The sequence below is a fragment of the Mauremys reevesii genome, linkage group 4 (assembly GCF_016161935.1).
Source record: "Mauremys reevesii isolate NIE-2019 linkage group 4, ASM1616193v1, whole genome shotgun sequence".
Lineage (NCBI taxonomy): Eukaryota > Metazoa > Chordata > Testudines > Geoemydidae > Mauremys > Mauremys reevesii.
In genome coordinates, this window is record NC_052626.1 from 148,460,591 (window position 1) to 148,473,993 (window position 13,403).

General features: G+C 46.9%; 2 protein-coding genes across 7 annotated transcripts in view; both read left to right on the forward strand.

The window, feature by feature from the left end:
• The window catches only part of LOC120404150 (perforin-1-like), a 76,517-nt gene that overhangs the window by 44,834 nt on the left and 18,280 nt on the right, over positions 1 to 13,403 (forward strand). The window lies entirely within an intron of this gene.
• Positions 10,108 to 11,466, forward strand: LOC120404151 (perforin-1-like). Its single transcript, XM_039536160.1, has one exon. It carries the CDS (start codon positions 10,365 to 10,367, stop codon positions 11,379 to 11,381), a length of 1,017 nt encoding a protein of 338 aa, XP_039392094.1. The 5' UTR covers positions 10,108 to 10,364; the 3' UTR covers positions 11,382 to 11,466.

The window sequence follows — 13,403 nt, forward strand, 5'->3', positions numbered from 1 at the left end:
CCAGTATGGCCGCTCTTATGTTCTTATGCACACAAGATGTGGGGAAGTGAGAGGGCCTATTTCTCCCCTCCCTCAACACTGGAACACACATGGGGGCAGAAAGTGGGACTCAGGGCACCCCCAGATCCTGGAACAAACACAGGTAGGGGGGCTCAGGTCGCCCACAGATCATGGCATGGCCAGGGGACGGAGGGAGGGGCTCAGCCCCACCCTGTGCTTAAGCACTGCCACTCACCCAGCCCCCTTGTCTCCCTTCCCCATGTTCTGCCCATCCCCACACTCTGTCCTGAGAGCAGAGGCGGGCTGCAGGTAACACACATCCCCTGAGGTAACCCAGCACCCACAGACACTGGCTCCCCAGCAAGTTCTCGGCTTTCAGTAGAACCCAAGAGTCCTGGCTCCTAGCCCCTGTGACTGGGATCTCGGGGGGGGGGGCACCCTGATATTTCTCAATCTGGGCAAACTGCAAAGAATGGGATAGACAATCCCCAAAACTGGTGGTTCTTCTAATACTTAGATTCACCAAGCCAGCAACAAAACAGCTTCTGCAATAACTTACTGGTTACTCAGAAGCCAAAACAGTTCCCTTAAAGAAACAGCCTTGGGCTGCAATCCAGACAGCCGAGTGAAATACGATCAGGATTACTGAAAATCTTGCTCATCATATAAAATATTCTCCCACTTTCAAAGGATTGGACACATTCCTCACCAGCTCAGTGAATATTTCAGCTCTTACCCAAATGCACTTACAGCCAACGCTTGTGAACTAAACTAAACTTTATTAAAAAAGGAAAGAGAGGGGATTGGTTAAAAGATCATTATCCAGCCAGCTATGAATAGAGTTCTTAGGTCAGTTTCATAGTAAAGATGGTGAGCTTCAGAATTGCAGAGTCCTTTCCTGAATCTGTTCATCAGGTTATAGTCCCAAATAGACAGGCCAATGTCCAATATCAGCGTGATCCAGACTGGAGCTGGAGACCTCAGTCTTGGGAATCAAACTTCCCCCATGAAGCTTAAGCAGACCTGAGATTACAGGATCGGGGCCCAAGAGTTCTTTCATAGTTCTCTGGCAGCATCTGGACAGTGGACATTCCTTGGGGGAATAATAGGTGACTATCATGGCTTTGAAATAAGACCTTCTATTTCCAAAGGACCACTGGTAATTAGCTGCCTGGATTAACATAAAGCAACTGCCCATCTCCTGCCATTTACAAGTAATTAACTGCATACTTCAAAGAGGAATGAAGACAGTGAAATTAAATGTTAACATCTCCTTTGGATCTCTGAATTAACAAAATATAGTGACAGACAGGAACCGTTTGGTTACATTGTCAACCTCTAACAGCGTATACGTAAACACACAAAAACCACAATGATTACCTCCTAATATGTCTCTAAAGTTTGAATATGGGCTTGTCTGCTAATGTTTAACCCCTTCTGACACCATGTCCCCCACTCCCCTTCTGACCCCTAGACCCCACTCCCCTCCCTGAGCCAGGGAAAAAACTCAGGAGCCCTGGCTCCCAGCTCCCCATTCTAACTGCTAGACCCCACTCCCCTCCCACAAGGGGAGCCCCAATCCCAGCCCCTCCCCTGCTCTAATGCCTAGACCCAAGTCCAATCCCAGAGCAAAGGAAAATATCCAGGAGTCCAGATTCCCAGCTCCCACCTCCACCCCCTGCTCTAACCACTAGATCCTGCTCCACTCCCAGAGCCAGGGAAAGCACCCAGAAGTCCAGACTCAGACCCCACTCCCCTCCCTGAGCCAGGGATAGAATTCAGCAGTCCTGGCTACCTGGATCCCCTCTCTAGCCTGCCAGACCCCACTCCAGATTTATAATTGTATCACTGGTATAAAGATTTGGCCGTTCCCCCCAGCTAGTTCCCCCTCACTCCCCCTTCTCCCCCTGATCCTCCTGGATTTGTTCGGGGGAGGATTTTGCTGTATGTGGGGGTCCCTCTTTCTGCCTGCCCTGCCTCCCAACTGACGAACCCAGGGAGCTCAGGAGAGCTCAGCTCCCTGCACTCTGATCCAGCTGACATCTGCATCTGGGTGGCCCCTGGAAACACGGCGGCTCCAGCCCAGCTGCCGTGATCCCCACACGGGAGCCCTGTGCTTTGCTGCAGACAGGTAACCTGGGGGCCAGGGGAGCCTGATGGACCTGCTGGGGAGCAGCAGTCTGTGTAGGTGTGGGGACATCACCGTACCCCAGTACCCATGCCAGTGCTCCCCAGAGCTCTCTGGGTGGCTGTTCCCCCACTGCCGCACCCCAGAGGTGGCTGCAACTCAGCGACAGATGAGCTGTCTCTGGACAATATAATTGTCTGGTTGTTCCCCAGCTGCCCCTCCCCAGAGCTGGCTGCATCTCAGTGCCAGGTGAAGGAGTCTGGCACATACAGCGATTTAAGAGGTAAGATATGAAGGGAATTGAGGACCTTCATGTGGGTGTGCACCCTTCTCTCTCTCTCTCTTCCTGCTGGAGGGAACGGGGCTGTGAGTATTTCAGGAAGGTCACCCTACTGCCTGCAGCTCACATGGGGGATTCAGTTCCCAGCACAATGAGGGGAGATTCATTTTGGGGGTGGGGTGGGGAGCGGGGGTTTACACAGGTGCTTATCCGCCCAGCTATCTATTGTATGGAATGAGAACTATTCACCCATGTGTCTCATGTCCCAACTACACACAACTAAATCAACTGCCCCCTAGTGGACAGAATCAAAACTGCCAGGTTGAATCTGTCCTAGTCCCTGTGCTGCCCACACCCAGCAGCAACTCTCCTTCAGAATCAGCGGGCAATGGGGCAGGCAGGCTATAGCATAGTGTGAAAGTAGAATGAATTATATTGTAAAAATAAGAATGGATTAAAGAAATGTTGTATGTACCTTTAAGCAGAAATAAGAAATGTTGAAATACAGGTGCCAGGAAAAGAAACATTAGGCATAAACAATGGTGCTAATGGCAAAACATTAACAGAAGATGGGTAATAGTTAAGTAAGGAAATAAGATATGCATGCCTAGCCCAGGTAAACTTATCTGATTCTGCTTCCTTTGTTATCTTGTTAAGTTCTCACCCTTTTATCTGTATAAATAAGATAGTTTGTGTCTTGCATGGTACTCACATTATCTGAGTGTTATTGGCGGAGCGCTGCGCTAATAAAAACAGAGTGGTCTGACAAATTGTGAGTCTTGATTCTAACTTTGACAATTTGGAGGTCCCACCGAGATGGCAACCGTCTTCACTGGGGCTGTGTGATGCCTGACCGTTTTGTGGGACGACCGTGGCAGCCGGCACCTGGGCATTTGGCCCAAGCGGTCCTCCTTCTGAACGGAAGGGTGCACGACCACAGTGAAGTCTACACCATCGAACCTGTTGGTTCCCACTCTGTTCTGGTAGGGATCCCAGGATCTGGCATCAGGAATCTGGTCAGGTAATTATATCTGTGTTTTGTCCGGACTGAGGACTGTCCTGTCTCTGTGTCTATCCGTCCTCTCTGTGGAGTGTTTTAGTCTGGGTGCCGTCTCCGTCCGGGGATTGGCCGACCAAGGGGTTCCTGTCCCCGCGGTCTGAGTGAGTGAAATCTGCACAATCGCAGCCGCACCGCACCTTGGGTAAAGCCCCTGGTGTGAAAGCAAGGGCGATTGAGGCAGTAGCCTGTGGGCTCCTTTTGTGTGTGGCACTGGGCATCGCTCTGACGAACCCGAATTTCCTTCTTGTGTGATTGGTGTGTAAAGTCCTCCTGTATGGGTAACCAGACGTCTAAGTCAGGACAGTTCCCTAAAGGAACCCCGGCTCATTTTATGCATTTTAGGAAGGGTCCGGACTCCTGTAAATTTCTGGAAAAATGGTCTAGGCTAACTCAGGGGGATCCCAAAACTCAGTGGCCACTGTTAAAATCTTGGAACAAGACCGAGTGGACGTCTTAAAGGACAAACTTGGCCAACCTAAAACTAAATTGGCTAAAGAAGAGGTTAATTGTTTCATTCAGTGGTGGGAAGAGGCAAATCGTAGCTGGACAAAATAAAAAAAAAAAGCTCGCCTCTCTCAAATATTCAAATAATAAGTTGAAAGCTTTATTAAAAGCCTCCTCTCCCACCACCAGACCGAGCGCTCCCCTTTACCCCGTTCTCAAAAACCCACCCCGGATCGATCCAACCCCCTTAATACTCCCATCTCATTGTAAAAAAGGACAAAAAGCCCCTTGTTCTGTTCCCCTTTGTTGTCTGCCTCAAAAAAAAAATGATTCTTTAGTGTTCCACTACCAATTCAGCAAAGAAGGTGAGTTCCTCAACTAGCCCCCACCCTTCCTGGTCCCTTTCCTTGAACATTTATTTCAAAATTGTGAAGTGACCACAATATCACTCACAAACAGTTCATTGAAAAAAAAAGCAGGATCGGGCCCAGAAAAGCAGGCAAGCAACAGATAAAGAAACTGAAAAACAGGTTGGAAGCCCTAAGGGCATAGTGTTGGCAGTAAGAAAAGCAGTAAGTGCAGGCATGAACCCCTGGAACAATACTTAAAATGGTGAAATCTGAGGTGATAAAGGTGTTATTTTGGGAGATAAACGAGTGATTTAAGGAAAGAGTGAAAAGTTAACTCTACAAAGGCTGGAGAGACTTAAGCAGTTAAACTTTGTGAAAATGTTAAAAAGGACCATGTTAAAGAGAGAGAATTCTTGGTTTCTTTGCAGCCATTCTGAAGGGAAAATGGGCCCTTTTCCAAAAGAATGCCTGTAAATAATCCAAATATATATAGAGCTATGTAAAAACAAAGCAGTGTAAAGGAATAGAAAATGTGTATGTATCTATTTGTCTGTGAAAATATGTAAAGTTCTAAGAATCTAAACCAGCACATCTGGTTTGTAAAACTCCTGTTTTGTAGGTGTAAGATAAATTGGTTTTGTTTTTGTTTTTAATGCCACTAAAAATTCATTTGACTCTTAATTCAAAGTTGCAAAACTGACAGACCTTTTTGCAAGACACAGGTAATTAGTGTTGTTTGGCTTTGGGATTTAGCATTTAACCCTTAAGGGGTAACTTGATTCTTTATAAAATTTAAAATGTTTTTTTTTAATAAAAACCAAGTTATGGCTGCAATAGGGCAGTCAAAATCAGGAGAATAGGGAGAGATTCTGGAGTCTTGTTGGTTGTTGTTGGGGGTTTTTTTTGTGTAACAATAGCAGATAAGAGCTGTAGTGAACAGTGCCCCTCTGAAGCAACAGCAGAGGTGAGGTGCATAAAACAAAAAGAAGCAATGTTAAAAATACTGAGCCTTAAAATGGCTCTGTGTAATCAGACTGTCACTTTTGATAAGGGTACATGAAAACTCTGTAAGAAAAAAGAAACAGTTACATTGTATGTAAAAATTGATATGGCTAATGTTTAAAAAAAAAAAGTTGTAGTATAGAAGGAATGCGCTTTTTCCCTAGGACATGTGCAGTATATATTGTAAAAAGGGGTAAAAGAAATACAAATGAAATATGCTACTGAATTAAAATCCTATTAGGGCTCCAAAAAGAGCCGCAATAGACTGTTTTCTTTTTCAGATCTGTGTGTGTTTTGTAAGCAGGAGTTGAAAGTGGAAAGAAATCAAAACTCTGGTGGAAGTTGATTGTCCCTTTTAAGACAGAGTCTCTGAGCTCTGCTGATGGCTTTGAATCCAAAAGCCAAGCCTGTGTTGAAGCAAATTACCTAACTGATAAAGGAAGGTGAAAACTGCCAGCACAAAAGAAATTGCCTAAATAAAAGACATGGTACAACAAGATCCCTTTAAGAGATTTGATGCTAAATGTTATTGTTAATATTAAACATGGAAAAAAAATTAATGTTAGTAAGTACCCCTGTAACAACGTATAGTGTGTATGATTTTTGGAAAAAATCCTTGAAGGTAATATGGTAATGATGCTTCCCAGCTATTACCTGTGAATAAACTTAAAGCTTAACACAGCAGGAAAAACATTACAAACTTGGTCTGCTATATAAGAAGAAAAACTTGAGGTACACCATCTCATGAATTTAATAACTAAACAGTGAAATAATTTCCCCATAACCCTTAAAAAGTAAAATCCATTAAAACCTGGCCTGCCTATATTAAAACAAACAAAAAAAAACCACAGGAAAATATGGGGGTAATTCCTCTGTTTTGCCTGCAATCAGCAAGGGTATTTGTAAAAGAAAGGAATCTTTTAAGCAACAATCAATGCCACCCTGAAAGGGGTAGAAAAATGTTATTTTTGTCTTTCAGAACATCAGAAAAAGCTAATACCAGCTACAGAACAACCTATTACAGAAACAAATAAGTTAAAAAAAAAAACACAACATACTTCAATAGCTATGGAATGTACTAAAATGCAGATATTTAGAACATAAGATGTTTTGGGTAATATCAGAAAATATTAAGGTTTTAATACATCTGTTAAAGCAAAGAAAAAAATAATTGTTTAATACCTATCAATATAACTGGATGCAGTATGTCTCCAGTACGGTAAGACAAAATTTGTTAAGTGAAGAAATTGTTGTTAAAATTGCACACCAACAGGCTCTGGAAGCAAAGAGATGGAAAGTTAGCCCACTCCACAGATTGCACCTGGGATCCTTCTGGCTACCTCAAACCTCAAGCCAGTGGGCTGGGGAGGAAGGGAAACTATTGGACACTAAAGGTTGTACCAAGTGAACTCCTCAAAAGTGGGTATGCTTATCCATGCCTGTTGCTCCAAAGCCCTGTAGTAAAGACATCTCACTAGGATCCTGTATGTGGAATAAAATTAATAATTAGACCAAAGTATTGTATAACGGGCAATGTGTGTGTTAATTCTTGGAAAGAAGTGTTTTAAAAGAATAAAAGTGTTAGCAACCCACCAGTAGACAAATGTACATGTAATGTAAGTACTGTGTTTACCAATAATCACATTTACTATTTGCCACAACCAAAAAGTCTCAGCTTACTGTAAGCACTAATTTAGCTGAGTTCTCTATCAGTCTTGGCATTAAATGGCAAACAGTTACCAATTATCTGTTTAAAAAGGTAAAAAGGTAACATAGTTCCTAAAAACAAACAAAACAATGTGGGAAACAGAACCATTCATATTATCTGGATGGACTCCCACAACTACTGGCATACTAATGTTACTACACCTAATTGTTTTTGGTTTTAAATTGCATGTGTTTAACTGAAATGTTTAAAATATGCTGGTGAATAAAACAAATGTATGCAAAGCTAGAGCCTCAGGCCCAAATCACCTCCCAGTATTTTACTACATAAGAAGTGACACTGGCGATTAATAATCTGAGTGTCAAAAGGGGGATATGTAGGAGCTGGACTTTATAATGTATCATTTGATTTCATCCTACCAGCCACCCTTTTTGAATAGCAGAAAGAAATGACCCTCTGGGACTATAAGATTCTGTTTTCCCATATGCATTACAAATTGGGCCCTCTCTAACTCTTTGTTTTAAGATTTAGGTAGTAAGAGACAGGATTCTCTATTGTGTCTATGTTAAGTAAATTAGAGAAACATTGAAGGCCTGGGTCTCAATGTAAATTGTCTTGGTTAATTGTAAAACTTAGCAAGGTTTAATTTGCAATGCCTTTTTGCTCAATATAAAATACAACTGTTTGTATTCTCAATCTGTTTGTGTGAATGAGGAATGAATGCATCAGGAAAAGATAAGGTGTGAAGGCCATTGTTATAGCCAGAGTCAAGGAAAGAAGCAAAAAGACTTAAGAGTATCAAAGAATCATCAGGCATTGCTTACTACCCAGACGGCTGTTAAACTGTCTGGCATCTGCAGCATGAATACATGCTTTGCCGTGTAAGAATGCACCACCCCCAGCGAACCAATCATCACCTCAGGACCACGCAGAGTCAATTTTGACTCCAGAAGATGACATAGAGGAACAGCCTGCAATACCTAACAATCTACGTTCTCGTAAGGGTTGCCAGAAGCAGACGACTACCTAAAGCAAGGCCCAAGAAAAAGCAGTAGTGAGTCTAGCGCCTGCTGCCTGGTGGACATAAAACTGTGACTACAGTTCCCTCAGCTGAGGTTGTCAGAACCAGAAGGGCCCTGCCTCCAACATGTGGTGCCTGTTCCTCTGCTGTTGGTGTCTGAAGGTCTGGGGAGTCCACAATGACAATTCTTTTATCCAGCAGCAAGTGTGGATAGCTCAGACCCTTAATATTTCTAAATGCTGGGTCTGCAGCCACATCCCAGCCCACTCTCAAACTGATGTTCCTGTCCTGGCTCAATTCCCCAGACCTCACTGGAGGACCTTGTCCGTTTAACACAATATGGAACAGTAATGACACCTGGGAAGAGACTATTGGCAGTTCCTTTAACCCCCTTGGGGGAGTAATACACCAGGCAAAAAAAAAAAAAAAAAGGCTCCTGAGGTTAAAAGAAGTAGTTAAAATAATGGCAAATAAAACTGGAGAAAGTTTAAGAGCCCTGGCCAAAGAAACAGGGGCAATCCGACAGGTGGCCTCCAAAACCGTCAGGCATTGTACATAGTGCTGGCGGCCAAAGGAGGGACCTGTGCTCTCATTGGAAAACAATGTTGTGTGTTTATACCTGACGATACCAATGAGGTAATAGATCACGCTAGCCACTTAGAACAAATCGCATATCTTCCCCATGAAGAGCCAAGTTCTTTATGGAAGTGGCTAAGTATTCTCTGGTATAGGAAACTGGGTTGTTTCAGGGAGCCCTGACTATCCTGTTTGGAATCCTAATAATTTTTGTATGTTTTCAGTTAGTCTACTGTTGTACCCAAAATTGTGTAAGGCATGCCACTCAGGTGACTGCCCCAGAACAGAGTGCTAATATGATGATTTTGAATATTGCTGATGAACAAAGAGATAAAGCGGTTAATATGTGGAACCCCGTAAAATTTTGGTCATGGCGTGAGCTTGACCAAAAGGAGGGATTGTGAAAGTAGAATGAATTATATTGTAAAAATAAGAATGGATTAAAGAAATGTTGTATGTACCTTTAAGCAGAAATAAGAAATGTTGAAATACAGGTGCCAGGAAAAGAAACATTAGGCATAAACAATGGTGCTAATGGCGAAACATTAACAGAAGATGGGTAACAGTTAAGTAAGGAAATAAGATATGCATGCCTAGCCCAGGTAAACTTATCTGATTCTGCTTCCTTTGTTATCTTGTTAAGTTCTCACCCTTTTATCTGTATAAATAAGATAGTTTGTGTCTTGCATGGTACTCACATTATCTGAGTGTTATTGGCGGAGCGCTGCGCTAATAAAAACAGAGTGGTCTGACAAATTGTGAGTCTTGATTCTAACTTTGACAATAGGTTGTCCTGCTATAGGTTGTTGGAGAGCTCTTCTCTCAGATCCAGGGAGAGTCATAGCAGCTTGCAGGCTTCTGGGATGCTGCTAGGATGTGTTGTGCCTCTGGAATTGCCTGCCACTAGATTGTCATAAATGAAGCCTCTCTCTGTTTCTCTCCCTCTAGGGAGGCTGAGAGACGGAAAGCCACTCCTAGCTGAGGGGCACCATCGCACCAGCCATGGAGAGATCCGGTGCCTTCATCCCTCTGCTCCTCCTCTTCCTTCTCCCTGGAGTCTCCCCCAACTGCTACACGGGCACAGCTGAGGAGTGCGAGGAGACCGTGGCCTTCGTGCCCGCGCACAGCTTGGTGGGGGAGGGCATCGACGTGACCACGCTGGAGCGGACAGGGGCCAATCTGGTGGACACCAGCCTGTGGCGCCACCCAAATGGCACCTGCACCCTGTGCGAGAACCGGCTGCAGGGGGGGAGACTGCACAGGGTACCTCTGGCCATGGTGGACTGGAAGGTCCAAATGTTGTGCACCCACGACCTCAGCAGCTCAGTGAAAGAGTCAGCCGCGGCTGTGGGCCGGGCACTGGCGTGGGATGTGAACAACGACTGGAAGTCAGAGCTGGAGCTGGAAGAGGATTCCCAGGGCCCGGCCTTGAGGGGGTCCAAATCCCAGCTCACCAGCTACGCTTACCAGAAGGAGCTGCAGGACAAGTACATGTTCGTGTACCAAGAGATGCCCTGTGTGTTTTACAGGTGAGAATCCCAGGCCTGGCCCCTGCCCCACCCTGCTCCCGGCAGCACGTTGTTCCCTGCTGCTCCCGCCACCCTGCTCTCTGCAGCCCAGCGCCCCCTACTGCTGCAGCGGGGTAATGGGGTAGCACTGATTGCAAGAGGAGAGCGCCTCCTACTGCGCCCCCACCTGCCAGGGAACCCACGGAGTGAGCACTGGGGAAGTGGGGCCACTTTGTTCAGGGGAAGGTGCCGGGGGGTCTCTGGTTGGCTCCTAACTCCTCTCTCTTTCCCCTCTGGGCAGGGTGAGATTCACTCACGACCCTCCACTGATGCCCCAGTTCTCCCGGGCCCTGAGAAGCCTCCCACTCAGGTACGACTCAACCACATACCAGCGCTTCCTGGCCACCTACGGTACCCACTACATGAGGCAGGCAGACCTGGGGGGGCGCGTGCAGCAGCTGATGGCCATCCCGACCTGCCGGGCAGTGCTGGACGGGCTGACAGCCAATGAAATCAAGGATCGCCTGCGCTCACAGTTCTTGCAAGACTTGGGCCTGAGCCAGAGCAGCCAGGGCAGGGGGAGCTCCCAGATGCCCTACGTGGAGAAGCGCATCCAGGTGACAGGTGGCAACAGTGACTCCAATTTGCTCTTCTCCACAAAGCAAAATGCCAACTCCTTCTCGACCTGGATGGAGAGCCTCAAAACCAGCCCCGACCTGGTCTCCTACTCCCTGATGCCCATCCACACCTTGGTGACACCCAGCGACCCCAGGCGGGAGGCGCTGAGGCAGGCAGTGAAGAATTATGTGGATGAGCGGAGGCACAAGAAGAGTTGCCCTCGTAGATGCCCACAAGGGAGTCAGGTCGACTCCGAGGACCCGTGCAAATGCTACTGCCCCGGCAACCCCTTCACCAACTCCATGTGCTGCTCACTCAAGCGGGGCATGGCCCGGCTGAAGGTCCATGAGCTGCGAGGCGCAGGCCTGTGGGGAGACTTCATCACTGACACTGATGCCTACGTCAAGGTCTGCTTCCAAGGCCGGGAGCTACAGACAGAGATCATTGACGACAGTAACTACCCCACCTGGTACAAAGAACTGGACTTCGGGCCAGTGACGCTGCCGGTGATGCTGTGGGAGCTGTCCAAACTGGAATTGGAGGTGTGGGACAGCGACCCATGGGAGGACCATCTCCTGGGCCGCTGCAACACCAACCTCGAGGTCGGCAGGAGCAACACACTCACCTGCCTCCTTGACCACGGCCACTTGGAATATTCCTACACGCTGGAGTGCGGGCCCAACCTGGGGGGCAACAACTGCCATGAGTACGTGCCTGTGAGAGGCTGAGAGGATAGAACCCAGGAGTCCTGGCTCCCAGCCCCCCCTGCTCTAACCCACTAGCCCCCACTCCCTTTCTTGAGCGTTACCAAGTCTCACAAGAAAATAAAGCAGCTACACCTTTCCAAACTAACCCAGCCCATCTCAGAGAGAGTGCAGGGGTGTGTTTAGACAAATCCCTTTGTTGTTTTCAGTAGGTCTAGTTTTGTTGCTTCCAGCTGGAAGTTGCACATTGAAACTAATAAATGTGTGTGTACTCTGGCATAATTTTGTTTTTATTAAAAAAGTTCTCGTGCTCGCCAGCCGCCTTGGGTGCTGTTGCCTCCTTATGGCACATGCCTGTGTTGAAGTACATCCTAGAGCAGGACAAGCAATTGGCACATCGTATGTATGGAACGGGCAGGCCAGAAAGTTCCCAAATTTGGGGATTTTTTCTTCATTGAACGGGAGTGGGGATTGGAGGCTTCTCAAATTCTAATGACAGGCATCTTCATTGGCACTGGTCAATCACCGAATCCGCTCTGCCATCCCTTTTTCAACTGGAACAGTGTGTTGAAACCCCCTAGTACCAAAAAGCTGCAAAACAAGCCCCCTCCCCAAGAAAACAGCTCCCGCCCCCCCCCAACTCTATAAGAATTAAAGCAACTTTTGAAAAAAGCAAGCCCAGTTCCACGGGGTACAATCAGCCCTCCCGCTCCCCAGTGCCTCCTCTTGGGAACGCCCTCCCCTGCTCTCTGGGGTCCCTGCTCGCTGCTGCTCTGGCGCTGCCCTGGTGCCTGCCATTCTCCCAACCAGACTATGTCCTTGTAAAGCATTAAACTAGGGATCGTACCCTCAGTGCTGCTGTTGACTCAGCTCATTGTACCCCCATCAGTGCCCTGTGTACCCCACTTCCTGCAGCCTCTCCCCCCCATGCCAGGAGCTCTGTACCCCCCATGCCAGGGGTTCTTTGCTCCTCCATTCCCCTTCCCCCCATACCAGGGGCTCTGTTTACCTTGCATATTAGAGGCTCTGTTTGCCCCCCTCCCCTTCACTCCCTTCCTCCACAATCCCTCCCATGCCCCCTCTTCTTATATCTTTTTGTCCTATCACAGGCCTCAGGGTTAAGAACATAACAGTGGCCAGACTGGGTCAGACCAAAGGTCCATCTAGCCCAATATCCAGTCCACATCAAAGCCCCCAGGCACAGGTTGTGCAGGAGCTGGGGATGGGCTGCAGACGCAGGCAGGATGCTGGGGGCTCCTGGGGCTTGACTCTTTGTGGCCACATGACTCACGGGCTGCCAGTAAGCGCATGAGAAGAGGCGGCAGCAAGATGTGGCCAGAAGCCCCCCCAGCAGACAGCCCTCCGCAGCTTCCACCCCTCCCAGTGGAGAGTAGGAGAATCAAGACCACAGAGGTCAACAGAGCTTTGAGGCAGAGGCCCATCAGAGCAGGCTGAGCCCTGTGCAAAGAGAAACAAACATCAGCTGGATTGTTTAACAGGTGGGGAAATTGGGGTAGGCCAATGTCGGAGAAAAACTCAGTTCTCGCTTTTTGTTTGGGTGCAGCAAAATCAAATACTTTATTATTTCTCCAGTAATTACAATGGAGGGAGAGAGTGCCATAGGACACAGGGTCGCCCCAGTCCTGGACAGGTCTCTCAACTGGTAAACAATTACAGCAAGCCTTTATACTTTTGTTACAGACAATAACTAACAATAATACAGACAATAAAGAGCAACACTACATTTTGTTTATACATAAGCCATTCTGCTATCTTATTTGTCTCACTCCTAAGAAAAGCAAGCCTGCATATTTGGTTATCAGTTACAAGGTCGTAATAACTTTGTACACAGTTCTTGTCCTCTCGCACTATCCTTGCTTCTACAAGTCTCACGTCATTAGGGTTACAGTATGGCCTGACTCTTGCTAACTGACTGACATGCATTAAAATCCCCTTCAAATCCTTGTTAATTATTTCCCTGCTTCCACACCAAGGTCAGGGAGTAGAATAGAACCCAGGAGTCCTGGTTTCCATCCCCCTAACCCA

Excerpts from the sequence above, each read along its gene's own strand:
- LOC120404151 (XM_039536160.1), top strand. The coding sequence starts at position 10,365 with ATGCCCCAGTTCTCCCGGGCCCTGAGAAGCCTCCCACTCAGGTACGAC.